Source organism: Cyrtonyx montezumae, unplaced genomic scaffold (genome assembly GCF_038088225.1).
Source record: "Cyrtonyx montezumae isolate F1298 unplaced genomic scaffold, pur_monq_1.0 scaffold_0, whole genome shotgun sequence".
NCBI lineage: Eukaryota > Metazoa > Chordata > Aves > Galliformes > Odontophoridae > Cyrtonyx > Cyrtonyx montezumae.
The window spans coordinates 51,464,697-51,487,745 of NW_027071824.1; the positions used below are offsets into that span (position 1 = coordinate 51,464,697).

The 23,049-nt window shown below is 43.7% G+C and overlaps 1 protein-coding gene across 1 annotated transcript in view; it reads left to right on the forward strand.

Moving 5' to 3' along the window:
- Window positions 1-4,963: 4,963 nt before the first annotated feature.
- Window positions 4,964-23,049, forward strand: part of METTL24 (methyltransferase like 24) — a 40,613-nt gene continuing 22,527 nt past the window's right edge. The window contains exons 1-2 of the mRNA XM_065736930.1: window positions 4,964-5,241; window positions 22,280-22,378. Coding sequence (XP_065593002.1) covers window positions 4,981-5,241; window positions 22,280-22,378 — 360 coding nt within the window. The 5' untranslated portion in view covers window positions 4,964-4,980. The remainder of the gene's footprint in view (window positions 5,242-22,279; window positions 22,379-23,049) is intronic.

Genomic DNA, 23,049 nt, shown 5'->3' on the forward strand with positions numbered 1-23,049 from the left:
AACTGCGTCAAACAGAAGGATAAATACCCTTTTTTCTTGCATTTAATGGGCCTCTTAAGTGAATGGCAATAAACTCTATGCGAACAGATGTTTCCCCTCTTTTTTTGTTCCATTGCATCTCATACATAATTATGCACTAAAATGCTCTTGTCTGGGTTTCTGAGAGCAATCTTACTGCTGTTTGTCTTAGCACTATAAGGCTGAGCAATCCTGCGCAAGGACTGAGCAAGAAGCCCTTGATTTCATAGGAGCCCACAGGCAAGAAGTGGAACACAGTAGGCTCTCCCTGAGCACCAGGCAGCGCTGCTGTGCTGAATGGATGACAGAGCACTGGCACAGGCTGCCCAGAAGCTGTGGGGTCTCCTGCATGGAGCTCTTCAGAAGCTGCGTGGATGTGGGACTGGGCACCCTGCAGTGGGTGTCCCTGCTTAGGCAGGGGTTGGAGCAGATGGACCCAGACGTTCCTTCCCACCTCAGCCACACTGTGATGCTGTAGGAAAATTTGCCCTTCCAGCTGCTGCGCTGCAGGTTTCAGTGCTGGGTTTGATCCCTGCTTGCTGCGATGCTCTGGCACGTGTTACGGGCAAACACATGTCAGAAGGACATCCCTCGTGGTAACAGCTAACCTACATACAAACCATTGGCTAAGGAGGTTATTCCTCTTCAAACCAGCAGTGATATCCCTGCACCACTGAGCTGTTCCACATAGCACAGAGGGCAGGCTGCCTGCTTTTCCAGCTTGCAGGAACAGTGCAAGCTTTCATCCTCCCCTCCTGGTCCTGGCTGTGCTGGTGGCATGCTGGCCAGGCCATTTATCTCCTCATCACTAGGATTTTGATAAACCATTTAAAATGCAGCCAGCAGGAGGGGAGTTCTGGCTGACCACATGGTTATATTTCAGAAAAGCAAGCTTTTTGTTACACATATAGGCAGTGGTATGGAATTTAGTGTCCTGGATACGTGCAACACATTCCAGACGTGGGTGAGACCTTTATGAAAGGTAGGTGCATATTTTTAAACTGTCCTGCTGCTGCTCATGGACATTTCTGTACGCTTTCTCTCTGCAGAACCTCACTGCTTTTTTTCCCAACAGATCTATCTGGGATGCTGCCAGCCTCTCTCAGCTTCTATTTTATCCTATTGCCTTTAATGAGGCGTAAATGGTACCGACACACGCCAGTGTATCAAACAACATTGCCAGACAGAAAAAGTACACAGCACATCAGTCATGGCTCTTAATTTGTTTGTGGAACTGCTGCTTGGCTCTCTGCTGCTGAGCAGCACCAGGGCTGCACCTCGCAGCCCTTCTTTCTTGGAGAGCTCTTCCCTGGGTGTGCAGATGGGAGTCCCTTCACCACTGGGTTGGGATGTTCAGCACTGACACCATCCCCAGTATAAACACTTTGGCACTTGCTCATAGTGTAAGCCCATTAAAAGCATGTCATAAAAAAAGCTTATATAACTTTTAAAGCCATAATTTCTACTCCAGCTCTGATGTGTTGCAGAATTCTGACCATTAAGGATTAATCCCTTTTCCAAATGACAATTTTTTTAATGAAAGTTGTTCATCCTCAAGCTCAGAAGAGCAAAAATGTCTGTAAAATTGACTGTGTCAAAATAAATAAATGGAGAGAGAAAGCTGCACCCAGAGTACCACCACTGTAATCCTTAAAGCATACTGGAAAGAGGAGTTTGTAATGAGAATTCGGGGTAATTTTTAAGCAAAGCTGGACATCTGACCAGGATTGCAGTGTAGATACAGGGGGAATGTAGACAATGAGCTAATATCACAGAAATATTTCTGCAATAGCATGTCAACTGCAAATGAGATACCCCTACCTGATTCCTCTAAGCTGAAATGTCTTAAAAGAAAACAAACAGCAATACATGTTTTCAATGTGCAGACTGGAGTCTGTTCCATGAAATTGTCAGCCTTCGCTGCTGTTGCAGAGCAGTTCTGCTTGCTCAGAATGATTACACAGTTCAGTAGCAGGCAGAAGGTAAAATCCCTGTTGTTCTTTTCTGGGAGCGAAATACTGATTGCTGGAGGCAATGGCCTCATTGTGGATAGCACAAGGCGGCGACTAGAGTAAACAAAGGTAAGGGCTGGGGACAGCAGAGCTGCAAGAGATCTCTGAAGAGCCTCCTGGTTGCCTTCAGCATGAACACGGGCACACACAGAGGTACTGATACCTGCGGGCAGGGATGCCCCAGAGCATTGCTCAGAGGTAAGTCTTGATCTCAAATCCCCTTTCTGAACTGTTATAAAATATCTCTCAATGCTCCATGTTCGAAATTCATGGCCATGTTGTTTGGCTCTCTGTTGTGAGAGAGGAGAAAGTGCTTCAGCCTGTGTCCCTGGCACAGAGATGCTTTTGCTGAGCTGTAAGTGGGATTCAGAGCACAGGGCTCTAAGCAGAGCTCCTGCAAAGGTCTGTCACCTTGTGCATGGATGACTGCAACCAGCATTTCCAGCACATGCCAGGAGTGTAGGAGGGAGGAGAGGAAAAAAGGGTGTCCTTCGCTCTGTCCTGTAGATTTTGGCAACCAAATGGGGTTGTTAAGCCAAGCAGAAAAGAGCATTTTTATTCATTCACTGGTTTTATAGAAGGAAAGTTTTACTTCTGTTAGCAGCCCTTGGAGAATCCAGTGAATTCCCAGTGGTGTTTTTCCTGCATGTAGCTTAGCTCTGCCTGGAGATCTGGGCAGCCAGATATCATGCTGAGCCAAAAGGCAGACACAGGCCATAAGGCTGAGTGGGAGCCAGAAGATGGATGGTGTAAAGCACAGGGTTTGAGCTGAGAATGGCCACAGGGAGATGAGCATTTAAGGACTGCTGCAGAGGAGTCGGGAAGGAAAAGCTGAAGGAATTTGTTTTCATCTTGCCTTTCTTGTGATGTTCAGAAATCTACAGCCCTGTGGCCTCTCTACCTTTCAGGTTTTCTTATCACCAGCACAAAATCAACCTTTTTCTTATCTGGCTGCAGCTGGTTTCAGCCTCCTGGACCTCTGGAGCAAGAAGAGCTTCACCTAGACTTGTTTGGATGAGCTCAACCAACCAGACCCAGAAAACCGGTGTTGATCTGGTGGTAATAGTCAGCCCAATGTGTACTTGCTTCACATGGACCTTTAGGACTCTTTCAACTGTGACATGATCTGTTGAAGTTTGTTGCGTGTATAATGGAGAATTCACCAGAGTCAGCAGAGATTCCATTACACAACAATATCCCAGACAAGATATAAGTTCTGAGACAGGACTGGAGCAATTAACTCCCACTACTGCTGAACTTTTCCCTTCCAGAAGCTTAGTGTTCTGTTGCTAGGACAATTTGTAAATACTGGAGGAATGTTACATATTTAAACACGACTTCTAGAGAAATGAAGTGAGCTGTAGCAATCTGTATACAGAAAGTAAACAGAGCAGGACTTGTATTTGATAAATCATAAAATCATAGAATGCTTTAGGTTGGAAGGGACATCAAAGATCATCCAGTTCTAAGTCATGGGCAGAGTCACCAACTACTAAATCAGGTACAAGATCAGATCACCCAGGGGCCTCCAACCTGGCCTTGAACAACCTCTCTTGGCATACTTCTAACACTTAATCAGCAAAAACTTTCCTCCTAACATCCAATCTAAATCTTCTCTCTTCAAACCATTCCCCCTTGTCCTATCACTATCTAGTTGTGTAGATAAAGTCATAATGCTCCCTACTCTCAGTAGGAATTCCAGGCTAAAAAGCCAATGTTTCTGTTACTCCTTGCAGTATGCTCTCCATTGAATCCAGCACAATGTATTTTCCCCTAAGACCATCCATCTTGCTGGGGGACAACAGGGAGGGAAGGCCATTTGCTGCCTGTCCTTTGGGGTATGCATTTTGCAGAAGCTCTGGAACTTTGCTTGGCTCTGTTTCCCTAAAAAATGTCTCAAAAGGGCCGAGATCGTTCCACCAGACAAACAGGAGCTGAAAACATTACGCTGGAATTTTAATTTGCTTCTCTCCTTTACAGGAATTGCTCACAGTCAATTTTTTTGAAGCTGATTCCTGGAGGAAGAAATTAGTTCATAAGTCACTTGTCAAAACTGAGGGGATGCTAGAGAAGTGCAACTGATGAAAGTACCACCTTAATTCACATTTATTCTTGTGCTAGCCCAGATAAGGCTTTCCTTTCATCCCAATATTTCCTGAGATTCTTCTCTATCACTGCTCCCTTTTTCTCTGTCTCCAGAATCCCCTTTTGGTTCTTAACAGACTTGCATTTAAAAGAGACAGGGGAGAGCAATGAGAGATTCAATAGTTGTTTAAAATACAAAAGCTAGAAGAAAACATCAAGTAAAATTCACAGCGTCCTTTATCAGGGTGACTTTCAGAAGCATTCTCCCCAAGTGCATTAATCAGTGTAGTGAGAAGAACTGTAGAATCATCAAGGTTGGAAAAGACTCCAGGATCATTCAGTCCAATCGTCATCCTCCCACCAATATTCCCCACTAAAACATGTCCCTTAGTACAGCATCCAAATGTATCTTGAACACCTCCAGGGGCGGTGACTTCACCTCCTCCATGGGCAGCCCGTTCCAGTGCCTAACCACTCTTTCAGAGAAGAAATTTTTCCTGATATCCAACCTGAACCTCCCTTCAGACTTGTGCAAGGCTTTCACACTCTTCAAGCTTTCCCGAAAGCCCCAATTTCTCAAGGTTTAAACTTTCACAGAGTTTTAAAGCGGGCACAGGATCTTCCCATTCTTCGAGCCTTGCCCTTGGTGCCCCCGCCCTTAAGACCTTCCTCACAACCGCCAGCCCCGCTCCGGGCCCCCCACACCCGCCGCGCCTCTGGCGACCCCCTCCCAAGACCGGCCTCGGTGCGCGGGGGGCAGCGCGGCCCCTCCCCGTCCGGCCCCGCTCGGGGCGGGGTTTCCCCACTTTTCAGGCCGGCCGCGGGCCCGACCCGCCGGCGGCATGAGCCCTGCGGCGGGGCCGCGATGCCCAAGGAGCGGCCGCTGTGGCGGGGTGCGGCCTTCCGCCTCTGCGTGCTGTCGGCCGCGTTGCTGCTGTGCCTGCAGCTGGGCATGCGGCGCACCTGGTGCCAGGAGGAGCGGCCCCGGCTGCCCGTCGTGGCGGCGTCGGGGCGGGCGGTCCCCCAGCCCCGCGGCACGGCGGCGGCCCCGGGGCGGCGGCGGGTGACCTACGTGAGGAGCGGGCGGAGGGGCGGCCGGCCCGGCTGCTGTCCCCCGGGCAGGAAGGTAGGGCTGGGCAGGGCCGGGGGAAGCCCCCGCTCTCAGGTACGGCGCTTGGTTTCTGACAGGAGTTGGGATCCTTGTTGTGGGGTGTTCTCGGCAGCCTTGCTGTCAGGGGTGATGCTTTGTGTAAGGTTGTGCGGATGGGGAAGCTGGAATGGGCCTGTGGGAGTTGCACTGCTTATCCCTAGGGCTGGGACCTGGGCAAAGTGAATGGCTGCTGCCTTGACAAGAGTTAAGCCACGGACTTCTTGGTGCTGTCGTTAAAATGAAACTTATTGAAACCTGAGGTGGTCAGTGAACTTTGGGATGGTTTGAATTCAGAGTTTCTCTTGTTTTGCCTCATCCTCTGTGGGGAGATGTGCTGGAGAAAGGAAGCTGTTTGTTCTACCCCAGCTTTCCTGGAAGGTTTGGGAGGAAAATGATCAAATGCCATTTTCCTCCAGCTCTGGCAGCGAGGACAAAGGCATTGTCGTGGGGTGTTGTCTGAGGCTCAGGGACCTCAGTTGTAGAGATCTTATCACACTCAACAATATTGAAAGGTGGTTGTGGCAAGTGGGGTATCAGCCTCTTCTGTATAACAGTGATGGGATGAGAAGGAATGGCGTCAAGTTGTGCCAGAGGAGGTTCAGGTTGGATGTTAGGAAAAATTTCTTCTCAGAAAGAGAGGAGAGGCCCTGGCATAGGCTGCTCAGGGAGGTGGTGGAGTCACCATCCCTGGAGATGTTGAGGAAATGTGGGAAATGTGGCACTGTGGGATGTAGTTACTGGGCGTAGGGAGGATGGGCTAACGGTTGGACTAGATGGTCTTAGTGGTATTTTCCAACCTAAATGAGTCTGTGATTCTATTAAGACTACTGGCCTAGCAGTGTGCTGTGATACACCTGGTTGAGGCACTTTGGTCTTGGTTTATCAGTTCTCATTTTAAGACTGAGTTGCTTGGAATTCCCTCAACATCCAGATTTTGAGTGACTAATTCCAGAGAAGCTGTGGGTGCCCCATCCCTGGAGGCTCTCAAGGCCAGGTTGGATGGGGCCCTGGGCAACTGAGTTGGGGGATGGCAGCCCTGCCCACAGTTGGGGGTGGGACTGGTTGGGCTTTGAGGTCCCTTCTAACCAGAGCCATTCTTTGATTCTAATTATGGAATAATTTCAGCATTCATATGAAAAACAACTGAGATCACGTGAATTCAGGTAGTTTCTTGAAAACATGCACTAAGCATGGAATTGAACAGTGGAGACCAAAGCAAAGCATATGGTAGACCAACCAATAATTTTGAGGAAATCCTAAGGGAGAACCAGCAATATGAGAGTGCTCGTTATGTGGCTGTTCGCATCAGCATCCTGCCAGCCATGCAGAAAGACACCTGGCTAGGACACAAAAATTTGGGTCGGGGAAGAGGGATGGAACCCTGAGAGCAAGAGCAAGGCAGCTCAGTGGTGTGCTAGGGTGGGGTTGCATTTCACCACAGGTTTTTGTTTTATATGCTTTTGTGTCTTCTGTCTGTCTGCAAAGCACTGTCAGTCCATTTCTGAAGTCTGCAGAGGCTTTTGGGAGTGTTCTTTCCATTCTGGTGGTTTTGTTGCTGTTGGAATATATTGTGATATTGTGATGTGTGAGCCAGCAGGATGGCAGTAATAAAAAATCAGCGAGAACCAGCTTTGCTTTGCTGTGTTTCCTCAGTGTCGTTTTTTATAACTGCTTCCACCTACATCACTGGTGTAAAACAAAAGACTGATGAATAGAATGTTTCCATGGGTCTAGTTGAATGTTTTATTTTCTGGCCATATAAAAGAAATTGCAGTGACACGCAGAGAAATTACTTGTTGACTACTTGGAATCGTGCTAAAGCTTTCTAAGCAGAGCTGTAGTCAAGCAAACTGCAACGAAAGGAAGGAAAATCAGACCCAGGCAGGGTGGGAAGGATGGGAATTTGCCCATAAAATTGCCCTTGTATCTGCAGGAAATTGCTGGTGTAAACATACTTTACTTGTGATTGCTGATAAATTTGTGTCAGTGGTGAGAGTGACTGGATGGCAGGTGCAAGGGTTTTACCACCGAGGTTACAAGTATCTGTTTTGTTCCTTAGCACCTGGTATGGACTTCTGAAAAATGCTAATTGAAAGCCACAGGGAATAAGGTCACGGGAAACCAGATTCTGCTGGTCTTAATAGTCAACAATTGATAGGATAAAGGGGGAATTACTTCAAACTAAAAGAGGAGAGATCTAGATTAGATGTTTAGAAGAAATTCTTTACTCAGAGGGTGGTGAGATGCTGGTGCAGCTGCTCAGAGAAGCTGTGAGTGCCCCATCCCTGAAGGTGCTCAAGGCCAGGTTGGATGGGGCCCTGGGCAGCTGAGCTGGGGGTTGCAGCCCTGCCCATAGTGGGGGTTAGAGTTGGGTGGGCTTTGAGGTCCCCTTCAAACCTGAGCCATTTTATGTCATGGTCAGCAGATGATGGTCATCTGGAGAACAGGAAGAATCATATGATGTGCTGCAGATGGAAGCTTGTAAACCAATTTGTAGTTTGAGGTGAGTGCTTAAAAGTGTGTTTTTGATGCTAAAATGATCAAATAGGTTTACGAAATGTCTCTAAACTCTGCTTGTTGGTAGGGGACACATGGAGCAGATAGCAAATTCCAGCTATATGTAAGCAGTTAGAATTCTGACATGTACCCTCTCACATATTGGTAAGATCTGCATCCGTGCAGTGCTGCAGGTGGGGCGAGGAAGTTTTAAAGTGTTTCTGCAGGCTGTGATAATTAAAAAAATAGAATGTTGTATTTGGAATTTGAAATAACAGCAAATCCATATCACAGTGGTTGCAGTAAAAAGTTATGGTAGGCTGTTGTATTTTTAAATGGGGAGAGGGGAGCTTTTCAGTGAGTCTCGTAGAGGGAGTTGGATTTACTTCTGGGAGGATTTATTTCCATGTAGGAGGAGAAAAAAAAATAGTTTTACATGGTGCATTGCAGTTATGCACAAAAAGCAAACAACAACAACAAACCCATCACATTTTGGTCTAGACAGATGTTTTAAGTTCTTGCAGTTCTACTTGCAGAAGCTAGCTGTCTCAGAGGCTCTCTCTGCTAAAAGATGGAGTTTGATTTCTTGTGTTCTGCCTGGGTTTAGCTGGGTTTTGCAGTCCAGGGTTCCCCGAACGTGGGCTTGGTGTAATGCTTCTATCCCTGAGCTGTAGCCATAGGTGTATTTTCTGAAAGTGTGCCTTCTGTGAGACTAGAAGCAAAGTACTAAATTTAGTTTTAAAGCTGTAGTGTTAACTGTAAATCTTAGTTTATTGGAGCTATTAAAACAGGGGAGTAGGATATCTACGTACCCAAGTGAACCTGATGTCATTTTGGGTGCTCTTTCACGTCTATGGATATAAAAATATTTGCCTTCAGTGACTGAAATCTGAGAGGTAGGTTTTGCTGCCTGGGACAGTGTTTGTTTTATTTAGGGTCTTAATGTATTTGGAAACACAAAGCATCATTGTCTAGAATAGAAGAGTTATGTGAGACTGTATTTTTATAGGTATTACTTGTATGCATTTGTATTTTTGTTCTTCGTAAATGTAGCTTAATTCATTTTTGCTATTGTCTGTTGGCTTGCTTTTTTTTTTTGTTACCCCCTCAAAATAGGAACTATTTCCCAGCAGCTACTGTTTTTCTGCAGCAATGACTGCTATGGTCTCATCTTTAATGCAATTAAATCTGTGAATTGGTGGGGAATAAGTGGTTTATACGTTGCTTGGCAGTAACTAATGTGGCAGGTTCAAAATGACTTCATGTGTCTTAGCATCATGTTAATGCTAAAACTTTCCTTTAAAACTATGTTTTAGTTTTACTTAGGAAACAGTGATGCTGTGTTCAATGGTTTGCAGGGCTTCTGTAAAGAGGCTCTTTGAATTCTCCAAATCTGAGAAGCAAATGTATTAGATGTTTTCATGGTCTGCTTGCATGTGTATCATCCTCATGCTGACTTCTTTAAAAATCTGTTAAACTTTGGGTACTGATTGAATAGAGAGTTATCTGCATCTTGACGAGCAAGAGCCAAAGTTCTTGAGGAAAACTTGAGAAACTTATGTCTTAGCTTTTACAAATGTGAATCACAGCTATGATTTGGTTGCAGAAGTGGGGTGTAATGCTGAAGAGCTGGGTGTTATTTATTCTTTTGAGCGTTGTTAGTTCTGGACTCCTCCAGGCTGGTGACCTGGGGGGAGCCTCAGTGGGAGGGAAGAGATGTGAAGAGGTACAGGAAGGACCTCTAAGGAAAGCCTAAAAGAACCAGGACTTGCTTTAAACAGGAAAAAAAAAAGTAGGTTACAAGAGACGTGCACTTAAACTTGTCCAACTGAAAAATATATATTTTTAATTTTTTTTGGAACTGCATAATGACCAATTGTTCTGTAGGTCCTCTGCCAGTGGGACAAGAAGTAACTGGTTTAATTTTCAGGCAAGATATTAGGAAAATATTTTAACTTTCCAGCTGGGTAAGCAATGGAAAGGCTTCCAGAAAAAGCGTGGACTTTGGTGAGAAATAACAGCAAAGGTCTTAATTGTGCTGCAAGGAACAGAGGTAGAGCTGCGTCAGTCTCCTGAGGCCGTTTCCACATTTACCTGCTCTGCAATTAGAGAAGCAGTCTGGCAGGCAGAATGTGATTATCCAAACTGGAATTTAGCCCGAACAACCATCTAATGTCAATATAATAAAAAGAGGTAATGGGGTCTTTTAAGACCGTAAGTGGTCATTGCTCTAGCTTAATCCCTCACTAGAGAGACCAGGCTCCACAGTAATTGTCCTGTGCTGATTGAGTAGCCCCAGAGGAAGGAGCATTACTCGACAACTTCTTTCCTCCGGTGCTTAGTGGTCTCTCACCAAAGATAAACTGACCCGAAGTTGCTTAGCTTGAGAGATGAGCGCGAAGTAGCAGTTTATGGCTTCAGGCCATTAGTACCTGGGGAACAGCGACCAAACCTTGTTTTTTTCGTTCAGCTGTTCAGGCTGATGGCGCAGACTGGGACGGGTTATTGTGTTTGGAAGAAAATAGCAAACTTTTATTATAGCGGTTTTCAACAGCAGACAATCACATCTCAGGTGTGCCAGCCAGCTGCTGCTGTGTGGAGGCAGCTGAGGGCCCCAGAGGTATCCAAGGACAGAGATCCTTCCTGAAATCATCAAGAAAGAGCAGTGTTTCTGGCTTTTTCAGCTGCAAATGAAGTGCTTTTACAGTAGACCATAAAGAGGAGATGGCCACCTTATTTCTGATGGTGATATCACATGTGAGGTAAAGGATCACAAGAATAACCTTGATTTCCACTTGCTTTTTACTGCCAACAACGTTTGTCATCTGTTAATTTCTGAGAAGCCACTGGGTGTTATCTTTGAGAAAGTCATTACAGCTGTATGAGATATAATTAAATCCAACAATACAGCTTTCTTTCAAATACATACTCAATATTTTCTTCTCTAAAGAGAATAACTTTTTCTGTGCCACAGCTATCTAGGCAAGGTGTGATTTTTTTTTTCCTTTTTTAATTAAATTAACCTCCCTGTTTGAGGACCTAACCCAGAGATGGTGGTAGCAATTTCTTCTGCTGATTTCTTGTTACAGAATTGACTGTTTTGACAGTTTTTCCAGCTTTCTCTTCAGCTGATGTATGATCCTGATGCAGAAAGTGAGGCTGTCATGACAAGCAAGTGTAGGAACAAAACCATAAAGACCAAATCCTGCTTGCTGTTCTTAACTCAAACTCTTGATCTGGTCTTCTGTCTAGGAGGCAGGAAAGTGGTCCCTGGGACAAATACAATTCTTCCAGGAAGCCTCAAGGTTGTTCCTATGTGTTGCTGACCTTTAGTTGCTTGTTGTTGTTTTTTATGAGAAGAACATTTAATCTTTAGCTTGTTAGGGTTTCATTCCAGTGTGTTGTCAACTCACATCTATGTTACCTATACAGGCAGGCTGTCAGCAGAGCTGGACATGGTGGGTGCTCATGTGCTAGATGTCTCTTAAGACACTTTTGCTGTACCACAGGTGCAGTTCTGTTTGAAGTCCAGCTGGTGGATGTTTGGTGTGAAACCAGAGCATAGCTCAGCAACCGTGATGGGGGCTGTGGTACTGAAAAATCTGATGGTGGTGAAGAGTAAAACCCTTTAACAGCTTTGCCTGTGTTGGACCATGCTGTCCTCTTCCTGCAGCCTTAGCAAACCACCGTGGCAAGGGGCAAAGGAAGGGCCTCAATGATTCCCACCAGTTTTCAACCATGTAGAAGGGTCAGTAGCGGGCTCAACATTTCCACAGAGCTTCAGTTGATGTAGGTGATGGAGTGTGGGACCTGGGGCTGTTCTGTGTTCAAGTGATACTGGCATGTGACAATGATGGCTGTCACTCACAGCTCAGCTTAGGCAGAAGTGTTAACTCATAGATGATAAAGTGCACAAACAACTACTAAGCTTCGTGGCATCTACAGTGTGCCTCTTATCCCTTGTTCTAGTGTTAACTCTGAAAACTGTCTTGGACAGCTACTTAGTAATCCAGAGCTGTGCACAGTACATGTGAGTCACTGAACCAACCTGAGTTTTCTTGTAGCTGGCAGAAACACAGCAAAGTTCTTTTGTGTTTGATGAAACATTGCCCAGGATCTTTCCAGTCTGTGGAAGTTAAAGATCAAATGCAAAGTTCAATTTAGTGGAACAGCTGAAAAGGGGGAAAGATAAAGATTTGTATGGTTTATTTTACATTTTTTAAATTATGGTAAAATATATATGTGCTGGAACCTGTTGCATTTCATTACTCACTCTGATGTTGATGGTATTTGTTTCTGTATTACAGAGGTGAAAGACTGTCCTCTTTTGAGTAAGCAGATTTTTGAGTATAATAAAAACTGGGTGCAAATCAACTGAAGCAATGGGTAGCACAAACAACTGCTGAGATTTTGAGTTCACTCTTGTTGTAATACCAGGGTCCACAGCAGGAGATAGCTGCAGTATTTCTAGCTGTTCATGCAGTTGTGAATGGAAGATGTTGGATCCTATGAGACAGACATTTGTGCTCCCCTCATGTGATCTCTTTCTTTCCTGTCTCTGTAAGCCTTTCTGCCAGATCTGCTGCTGGCTTAGGCTCCAGCTGCTACTTGCTCAGTCCCTGTCATCGGGGATGATGGGATGGCTGTAGGTGACTGCTGACCTCACAGAGTGCAGGTCATAAGTCCTGGACCTGAAAACTCGCTGGCTCTGCGGGAGCATCTTAAAGGTTTTATTTATTTATTATTTATGCAATGTTTAAAAACTAGTCCAGTAGTTTATGTCCTCCGTGATAAGTTTGTAAATACAATAAATAAACCTATTCTTGTGTCTGTTTAATGGTAAATGTCAGAGTTCCAGCAACTCTTAATATATACAGAAGTCTCATTTATTATCAAAGTCTTTCCTGTATGCTCTGCAGATGGGAAGAAAGTGGCTTTGCAGTGCTCTTCGAAATTCAGTAGCAAAGAGCTGTCTCACTTTTCCAAAACCCAAATCTGAGAGACTGTTGAGAGGATCCATCTCCCTTAGATTTATATGCAAAATCTCTGGTCTTAGGTCCACTTGAGGAAAGAGGTAACCCAGAGCTAGTTTACCAAGGGTCCTGCTCTCATTTGCTTCAGGTTCCACCCCTGGTAGATTTGAGGTGCGGCTTCAGGTGCTTTGCTGTAGTTTTTCTGGAAATGACAAAATCCTGGATGGTTTCTTGGACTGATCTTGTGGCTCCTGCAGACTAGATGAAGGAACACTCTGCCATTCTTTGAGTGTGAAAAACAAAGCCTGCATAGCTTCTCAAGAAAGGGCCTTTGATGAGCGAGTTAGGCAACATATCTCTTGGGGATATCCCTGAAATAAGGGGTGCTGAGTCTTCTTAGGATTGATTTTGGTGAGATAAGTTATATGCTTTTTTGTTGTTGTTGTGTTTGCTTTGTGACAGGCTGGGAAACATTAACCTAGACAGAAATCAAGCAAAGAAGAATGTGTTGATGACGTACCAGGGGATGGAAGTGTGTGGGAAGTGGGTGCAGTTGAAATTATGTTAGAGCCACCGAGCACAGACATTGTAGCATCACCCTTAGTGCTTTAACCTCCTCCTGGCCCCATCCATCCCTAGCCCTTTTCCTCATTCTTCTTGTCATAGCTTGCTAAGCCAAATAATTAACTGTGAGATTGAAAGCTGGTGGCCTTTATTTAGCATCCTCTTTCATATTTTACAAAGAGACAGTGTTTGAAATGCTTGGGGGAAGAGATGGTGATGTCCACTGATGCAGCATCTAATTTTAAATATTTGCCACTTAAAGGGCAAAAATTGTAAGAATTGGTTGAGGTCCTTTCTGCAGAGTTAGCAGCACTTGTGGTAGATAGGGACCTTAAAAAAAGAGAAAGCCACAAAGAAGTGATACAATTTCTTAGTTCTGATGCATCTGAGTTTGGACTTTGCTCATTCATGTTGTGCAGTGCTGGAGATTTCAAAGTAAGTGAACTTTGTTTCATCTTGAATAGGGCAAAGTAGTAGTCTCTTGTTCATTTTCCCTCACTCTTTTGAGAAAATTAAACAAGAAGCAATTATGTGTCAACTGGCTGCTGCTGAGCTGATATGTTTCTCCTTAGTTAGATGTCTTGATTAACGGTTTGATCTTGTAATTGTTATTCATTATGAAATCTGTGGGAATTCAGGGTACATCAGGAGTTCATGCTCAAACTGTGTAGCTGATTAGCGTTATGTTCTGTGCACCATTTAGAATTGGTGATGAGGCACTGGAAAATGTCCTTTGCTGAAAAGAATGGTGCAAGTTTGCCCAAGCACGTCTTCCATAAGCTTATGGTGTGTGGGTTTATAACTACTTATCTTGAACAAAAAAATATTTTAGAATTGTGTGCTTTGAAATGAGCTTGATTTCCTTTGTAGAAATTGAGAAAGAAATGTGAAATCTTAAATTTAAACCCTTTGCAAGCTGTGAGCCAGTTCTCATTCCTTTCCTAGGTAGAGGGAACTGTTTGCCCAGTGCACAGCCTTGCTTTCTTTGGAAGACTTTTACATAGCTCTAGACAATGGAGAGTAGTCTACAGTCAACTTAAAAACAAGAAAGAGAATATGGAGACATTTAAAGCTAGTGTGCATTTCATTCTAGGGAGCTCCATTATCTTGTTTTATTAACTAACACGTGCATGAAATAAGGAGCTGTTGAAGACAGAAGTGAAGTTTGGCTGTTAGTCTTAGCTGGCTGCCCAGCGGAGCCCAGTATGATCAAGTGAACTGGTTGTCTGTTGAGGGACAGAAGACCTTAAGTTTCTGTCTTGTCTGTGTGTCTGCCTCGTTTAAGGTCGTATGCTGTAAAATCTAAATGCCTGCAGAAGTCCTGCAGCCTTTCAGTTTACCTGCTGGTAAGAATTGATGTTTACTTTATCATGTTACAGATGTCTAGTTCCAGACAGTTCCCTCTCCTTCTCCCTGGGCATGGAAGATCCTTGCTACCAGTAGGAGTTGGTCCTTTGTTTTGCATATGGCCATGGTGCCTCTCATATTTTTTGACTGTAATTCAGGGTTGAATCCAGGGTCATACAGATCTACTGATTTTCCACCAATGTGGATGTACTGCCGCAACAGGAGGGTGGTGAAGGAATTTTCTGGTACTCTGAATTGCTCTTTAGGTTGAGAAGTGAGTGGATCATTTCCTTTTAGACACTTTTGGAAGAGGGAGAAGGACGTATGAAATGCTCTTATTCCTGTGGAAGTGTTTTTACTCTAAATCACTTTTATTTTTTTGCCAGTTCTTAGCCTCAGGCAAAGCCTGCTGAAGCCAGTGCTGCTGGAGACATCATGATCTTTACATCATGATTAGAGTGGTGGTTTTTGCACAAAATAAACTTGGCTTATCTGGCTAGCTGAGTATTTACTGATAAAGTCTGTTTGTTGTGGGTGGTGTTTGGAATATTGAGATGAAGCCAGGCTAGGGGAAAATAGCTTTTTTTTTTCTCCTCTCTTGCATGGTTTGTGACATCCCTTGTATTTTCTCAGCCAAAGAAGTTCCTTTAAAGTGGTTAAGTGTACTGATAGGAAACCCCCAGTTTCCACTCTGCTTAGCAATAGTGTGAATGTGACAAGCAGCAGCCAGTGATAGCTGTATCTGTGCCTGGTTGTCCTTATCCTTAAGTGCTGGCACGTAGGCACTGCAGGTAATTCAGCTGATTAAGTATTAGACTATTAGACTGCTTAAGCAGTTTTGAGAATTTGCCTCCATAAATTTCAGACCATTCTAGCTCCTGATCTCATCTGCATCAGATGAGTTACCACTCTGTCAGCCTTTGGATAGTGCTGGAATTCTGCTGCCTGATTTATTAGGTTGGTTTTTATTTTTATTTTTTTTCCTCCATAACAATGAAGTCCCAATTGCTATGCTACGTAAGGAATAAATTTCATGCAGTGCTTCCTGAATTTCTAAGTGCCTACAAAATGACATTGTGGCTGGTGCTCTGGAAGCTTTCTGTCAGCCATGGGCCTGCTCCCTGCCTGCTGCAGGCCAGAGCGTGGGTCTGCCTTTGGGTTTACAGAGGACTGGCAAGCTGCTTCCCAGCACCTGTGTCCTGCTGAAGCCAGAGATTCAAGCTGGATTCAGCATAGCATTAGTCACTCAATCCTCAGTACATCCAGTCCAGCCTTGCTAGTTTTGGCCTCTTTATTTCCCAAAGCCATCTCCTAATTCTCTGTGCAGTATAAATTCTTTTACTTAATGGTGGTGCCAACCATCTTTTTTTCTTCTTCTATGTCCTATTTTTTGTTTCCTGATATGTGATTTTCATGTGAGGTTCTTGTTTTGGTGGGGAAGGCCCAAAATTAAAAGCAGAGCCTGAGAGAGTGTGGAGGTGGGCTGCACCCTGGGGTGTGTGCTAGCCTTGGTGTGCTGCGGGTGAGTCGAGCCTTGCCAGGCCTGGGGCATTTACAGAGCAAGAACCGTGGAGTTGTACTTTGTATGCAGGCATCAGCCTGGGAAGTGAGTGCTGCTGATGTGCTATCAAGCCAAGCCATGGCGTGATGCTCAGAGCTGCCTGTGGGCTCTGCCACCAGCAAGCAGAATTTAGCAGCACCCTGCAGTAGGAGATGGTGCCCAGGAGGTGGGGGGAGAGCCAGGTGCATCCTAGGGGATCCCTCTTCAGTATAATCAAACACCCAACCTGACACATGAACACCTCTGGGCATTAGAATTCTTCATGTGTAGGTTGTGTTGAAACCTCATTTGAATTTAAGACATCTCCTTATTAATGCAGACGGTGCTTCTGTCATATTGACATTTTCCATCAGCAGGATTTAATTTCATAAGTAGCCTTGCTGCAGGGGACAATCTGCCTCTATTAATTAGATTGCTTGCTCATCATGGCACAAGACTTTTGTTTCTCAGCATGATGTTCCATGTTCAAATCTCAGGATAATGCACATCAGTTTGATGGTATTGGGGCCTGTCTGTGAGATGGACCCTGTATGTGGTCAACTTGTTGCACAGCATGCAGCTGGTACCTACAGGGAACAGAGCAGCTCCTCCATGACTGTGTACAGAGGCAGCTGGTGCCTGCCCGTAGTGCTGTCGGAGATAAACTCAAAAAGTGTAAAAGAAATGAAGATCAAAATAGGGAATTAGAAAGATTTTGATTATGAATTCTTTGCAGTTCATTATGGAGCTCCCCCAGTTCTTGAAAATTTCACCGTTGTAATGGAAATTCTCTGTCAGTGGCTGCAGAATCAGATGCTAACTGTGCGTGCTTTCAGCACCCACCATGCTTCATGTTTCAGGTTAGGTTTCTGTAGAATGATTTCCTTGGTGAAAAGCTCACGTTTAAGAAAGCCAGTCTGCATGAGAAAAATAGGAAGTACTAATATTAAAAATAAAATAGTTTAGATGTGCAGCTGTGCTGGAAATTCACTCAGCCTTAAATGTGAGTCACAGTCACTTCGGAAGCCTGTATTTTAAATTACAACTTACTGAACCGGTGCTAAACCAACTACTTTTACATTAATGATATAGAGTGTTAAATTTATGCAGTTGTACCTCTTGTGAACCTTTAGTATAATGCTGATTAACATTTAATGAAAAGGGAGCTTTCTCAAGGGTCTCTCTGAAGGAGGACTGTGCTGAGGCTGAGACATGCTTGTTCTTTCCTCTGGGCACCTCTGCTTTGAGGTGGAGTTCTCTTACTTGTGCCATGTCTTGCTGTTCCGAATATAAGACATTTGGAGCTATTCAGTCTTACTAAAGAATGAAGTGCAATGAAGCATTAGGTCAAACTCACAACTAAAGGGCAGATGCAGCCCTATAAAGACTGTAGTTTTTTGGGTTTTTTTTGTGCCTTAGGGTCTGTGCCTTAGGGTCTGATCTGGGGGTCTTCATCTCTGATGTTAAATGTGTATGGTGTGGATTCATCTCAGCCAGTCCTCTATACTGCCTTTGTTAATGGAAAGAAATGGAGGTTTCCAGTGTGTGATTCATCTTTCTTATTTTAGACATCTGTTCTGTAGAGAGATGAATCACACCCCTAAAGAGCCTGTCTGCCTCATCTCTCCTGTCAAATAACAGCTTTCCAGCCGACCGTGGGAGTGTGGTCCCAGGTTGTCCTCACAGTGTGAGTGTTCTTCCACTCCTGGCTCTCCCCTAGAGTCAAACCAGCTAATTGCCTCCAAGATTGTGGGAGTTCATCAGGGATCATTCACTGCTGCAAGAACTACTCTGCTGTCAGCGTGAGGAGCAATGTACCAGGTTTGGCTGCCCTCACCTTCAGCTGCCCTCCCACACATCTCAGCAGGCTTTGCTTTGCTGGGTACGTATCTCCTGCAAATGCTGACATGTGCCACACAACGTTTTCACTGCTCAAGGAACATTTGAATTGAAAACACAAAAACCTACAAAATTGGATGCTCAGGAGCTTCAGAGAGAGCCCAAAAAAGATGCCCCAGCCCTGTCAATCATGTCTAGGGGCGATCTTCTCTAGCTTTTGGGAATGTTATCCAATAAATGTATGCTTGCTTTGTAAGTATGACACTTTGCAATTTGAATCCTACTTGTTGCTTCTGAAGAGAATAAAAAAACCTGCAAAATTTCACCCAAGAGCAAAAATTGTTCAACTGTACTCATCCATAAGGGGTGGACATAGTGATTTGAAAGGTAAAGCCAGAACAGCTAGAGATTCAGAAGTGTATGTCATTCATTTCTATGGCTAGCAAATATTTATGGTTATTGATAGAGCTTATTGCCGTGGGTGCTTTTCATTAATGTTTGGTTATGCCTCTGGTGTTTAAAGGATAAGTAAAAATTGTTGTCTTATCAGGGGTTTTTATATTTTTTCCCTGTTTTAAGATGCCAGTGTAGGTATTGACAGGTCTTCTGATTCTTCATCGGAAAGAGCAGACTGCTTGGCTGCGAACTGGGGTTCTAAACTTTTTGTTTATAGACTTGGGTAATACTTTAACATCCTGTTAAATAGGAAAGAGACTTAAAGAAGGAAAAAATTAGTTACTGACCTTTAATTAAAAAAAAAAATGGAACCAAGGAAAATTTCCTGACTAATTCCCCTTCACATTTAAGCAGAAGGGAAGGGCTGATTGAATTACTGGACTGAACCTGTACAATTGATCTGTGAAGAATTTTATTATTTGCACTGATGTGTTCAAGTTCATGCTAGAAAAGCAAGGAAGTTTCACAGCCTACAGTTTTACACCTGCAAGTTTGTGATCCCTTTGCACATGCTGATTTAAACCTTTTATCATAATTTTAAATTATTTTAGGACAAGTGATACCACTTATATGCTACAGATTATGGAGGGATTATCATGTGAGTGTCACAATGGCTGACGAGGGGAAAAAAAAAATCTAGAAATCAACAGTCTACAGGGAAGAGCCACCACAGATTTTGACCAGATTGGTCGAAGGGAAAAGTCAGTCCATGTGTGAAGTAAGTGTGTGTATGGGGGGGAAACAACAGACCTTCAGATGGATCTTTAGCTTTCTTAGGAAAGAAATAGCATTGACTTAATGTGGTTATCTCATCTCATGAAAATCTGAGCATTGGTTTTGGTAAGATCTTTTAGATATCCATTATGCTTCAGGGAATGGGGAAGTTGGTATGTGATATTGCTTGTGATAAAGTCTTTCTGAAGTCTGATTTTTCTTACAGTGCTAACTTAGGTAATTCATATGCTTATAAGTGAATCAACTTATAAGTATGGAGATGCTTGAGGGTATTTTTAAGTGGTATTGTAACTTTCCAGTTTTCCCCAAGCAGCTGGTTCAGAGAGGCCAGGTATCTTTTGTTAGCAGAGTTCAAGGGATCAAACACTGTAGAAGAGACTGAAAATCAGCTGAAAATCCATCAACAAGGGTTATAGATGGAGCAGGGAATGGTAGCTTCAGGAGGGCATTTGGTCAGCCCTGAGTGTGCCTGTACTTCATTGCCAGTATCAGCAGGTTACCCCCTGCAGGAGACCTGTTTCAAGAAGTGTGCTGTGTTTTCATCCCCATCCACCATTCTGGAGCTCATTGTAATGTAATGACTCAACTGCTCGGTGTGGGTGTGCAGCAGGTGTCAGAGCAGATCTCTCGGATGTATTCATTAAGGAATGGAAATAGGCTTCTTCATTGCAAGGAGCCAGAGACCAAGGGGGGCATTTCAAAGCTATTCAAAAGCATTGCTATGGATTGGGAGCTCTGTTGTGGTATGTCACGTGTCACAGAAGTAGCATTTGTGTGGTGCTCCTAAGTGTAAAGAGCTACAGATTTTATTTTTTATTTATTTTTTGTGTGTATGAAACTGACTTCATAAGCCACTGGGCTTTTTATCTTCCTTTTTGTGTGTTTGTTGGTACGTTTTGGAGACCTACCAGTTTTTTTTCTCTATTCTCACAATGACTGCCCTGTAATTCTGCTACCTAATGAAGTACTTCTCATACAAATAAATTGCAGAATAACTGGGCTCAGATGTTTAGGTGTCTGGGGTTTCTTCTGCTTGAAAATGATTGTCAGCCTTCGTTTTCTTTCAGCTTTCAAGCCTGTTGAAACAACGACATTCCTGTCATTGCAAGTGTTATTCAGCCGTGTGAACTGTGACTCATTCTGAAAGATTACACGCTTCTGTTTCCCAAGTGTGCACCTATCCTCCTGCTGTGCTAGCTGCTTGCAGGCTGCTGTCTGAAAGCAGTGTATTGGGTTTTGTGCTGCTGGCAGAGCTTTCTGGCTGCCTGGCATGGTGCTGTGCAGGATGTAGGAGCCCCGGCTGTTGGAGGCAGCAGGCTTCAGGGTGAGAGATGCTACTTCTGTCTATTTCTGGGGGAAAAAAAAAAAAGTATTATTAAATATCCTTTTCAACGTCTCTTTACAGCAGAACAGAACAATACAAAAAATAAAAAGCTAACCCTGAAGGAACAATAAACCTCATACAGACCTCCTCTTGGCTGCCGTTCACTCCATCCTGTTTACTTAGGCTGAAAAAATACCAATTTATAATATCAGCTCAAGGCAAACTCCATCTGGTCTGATGATTCTCTTTTATCATCTTTGTTTTCTGGTTTTGCCTTCTCTTTCTTTTCTCTGTCTATCCCTAGTGTCTGAAGGTCCTTAATGTCACCACCCAGGCTCGTGGTTCCCAGTAGGGCCAACTGCTGTCCTCCCTTCAGTGCTGCCCGCGAGCCCAGGTCTTGGGCTGAGCTCCTCACCTATGCAATTTCACTCCATTCAGGCCAGTAATTATTTCCTCTTTTCTCCAGAGCTTCTTTGGAAATAAGGTCCCATGGGAATTCCCAAATGGTTTTTTTTTTCAGAATTATAGAAGGGCCAAGGTTAGAAGGGTCTCATGGTCCATCTTGTCCAACCCCTGCTCAAGCAGGGGCACTCAGAGCAGGATGCCCAGCCCCTATGTAGCTTATAGTTTATTGAATGTCAGAATAAATTTCATGGGGGGAAAAAAAACAAGAACCACTCATCCTGTTCATTAAGGAAGCTCAGTTAATCACAACTGTTTAAGGGAAAGCTTGATGTCACCTGCCTAGCCATAGCGTTGAGCTATTGTACCCAAGGATGAGGAACTGTGAGAAATCAATCTTAATACAGTGCAACTTAACACTGTACTTGTATTTATATCTACATGAGGGCAAAAGGTAACACATCTAAACTTCCTAGTCCAACAAAAGCGGGCAGAATTTAGAGAAGGTAATGCAGATTGGAGTGAGAGACCTGTTGCTATGAGAGCACATACCTAGGAGGCCTTTTCTGTTCCAGAAGTGGGAAGAGTTGTTTCAAATAGTGACAGGGTCCCCAAGGTTCAGAGCTGATGGGCCTCTCAGGGTGTACAGAGAGCATCTGCTACATACAGTTACTTATGGTTGTGAAAATGAAGAGTTGTAGGGCTAAAGGGAGCCACACTGGCATTTTTTCTGGGACAGTAAAGAATTTTGGTGTGCCTTGTCAGGCAAGTGTAGGGCATGAAGAGGTCTTAATAAAAAAAAAAGTGAGAAGCTTTCTTTTTGAGTGACTCTAGACTTTGAAAAGGAAAGGGATTGTTTGGTGGGGTTTCTATCGCTGATTGGTGTTATGGTACAAACCTTACTTTCAGTGGACAGAGGGATGAGAGAGATGCTAAATACAAGGGAGAAATTTCACTTTTTTTAGATGTCTTGCTAGAGGATTTAGATACTCAGAGTTTGGTTTCCCTTGTTGATTTATATAAACCAGTACTTACCTGGGTGTCTCAGAATAATTATGCTGACACTTGTATTTTGGATGAAGAGCCATTTTTTTCTGAATTGCCTACACCTGCTTTAAAGTTGATTATGATAAATCATGCTTGGCTGCTCTTTCACTGTAGTTCAAATGCTGCTTTATTCTGGAATAACTTTCATGTGCAGGCAAGCCCCTAGGAAATTCTTACTTGAAATGAAGTCTCCTTAATTTTATTAGCTCTTGCATTTTATTCTTGTACTGAGAAATTAATACTCTAAAATATTTGTTTTATTTTATTTATGTGTTTATTTTTGCTTTGCAGACTGTAAGGTGGCACATTGAACTGCAGCCATGGGCAAGTCCAACTCCTTCCTTGAACTATGAAGCCTTGAGGTTCCTGAAGTACATTAGCACTTCTCAGGTAGGTTTTTATTTCATTTCTGTCTGATACAGTCTGTTCCCTCTCTGATAAGGTATTAAGCTCACACCAGACTTTTTTCTTGCGATGCTTCTGCATGTGTAATTTCTTTCTAAAGTTGCTCAACTTCACAGTGATAGTCAATATAAATGTCAAGGTCAAAACATGGGGTAAAAAATATCCATTATCTCCTGTCAGTTCTCTGTAGAAACATCGCTACTGTACAACAACATGTATCGTACATATTTCCTGTAATAAAAGCAGAAAAACTGCTGGAAACCCACAGTTCCCATGGAGTGGCTGCTTTTTTTTATTATTATTATTATTATTCAGTAATTAGCCCTTGAATGCAGATTCAACCATACCATCATTTACACTGAAGAGCAGCAAAATGCCTTAGGTCATCAAAATGTCATTCATAAAAGAATTTCTTTGTCAGTGCAATGCTTTCAAAGGTGAGACAGGAGACTTACCTGAAACACATCTGAAAATATTCTGCTGTCCCCACACTTGGTGCCTGGGAAGGCAGCAGGGTAGTCTCTTACTCTCCATTTCACGATGCCCTTGACAACATGGTCAGAAACCCTAAGAGCATCGATGTCTCTTCCTGGCACTGAGAGGACCAGAGGCAAGACAACACAGCAAAAGACATGTGTAGAGCTGCTTGGTTTACA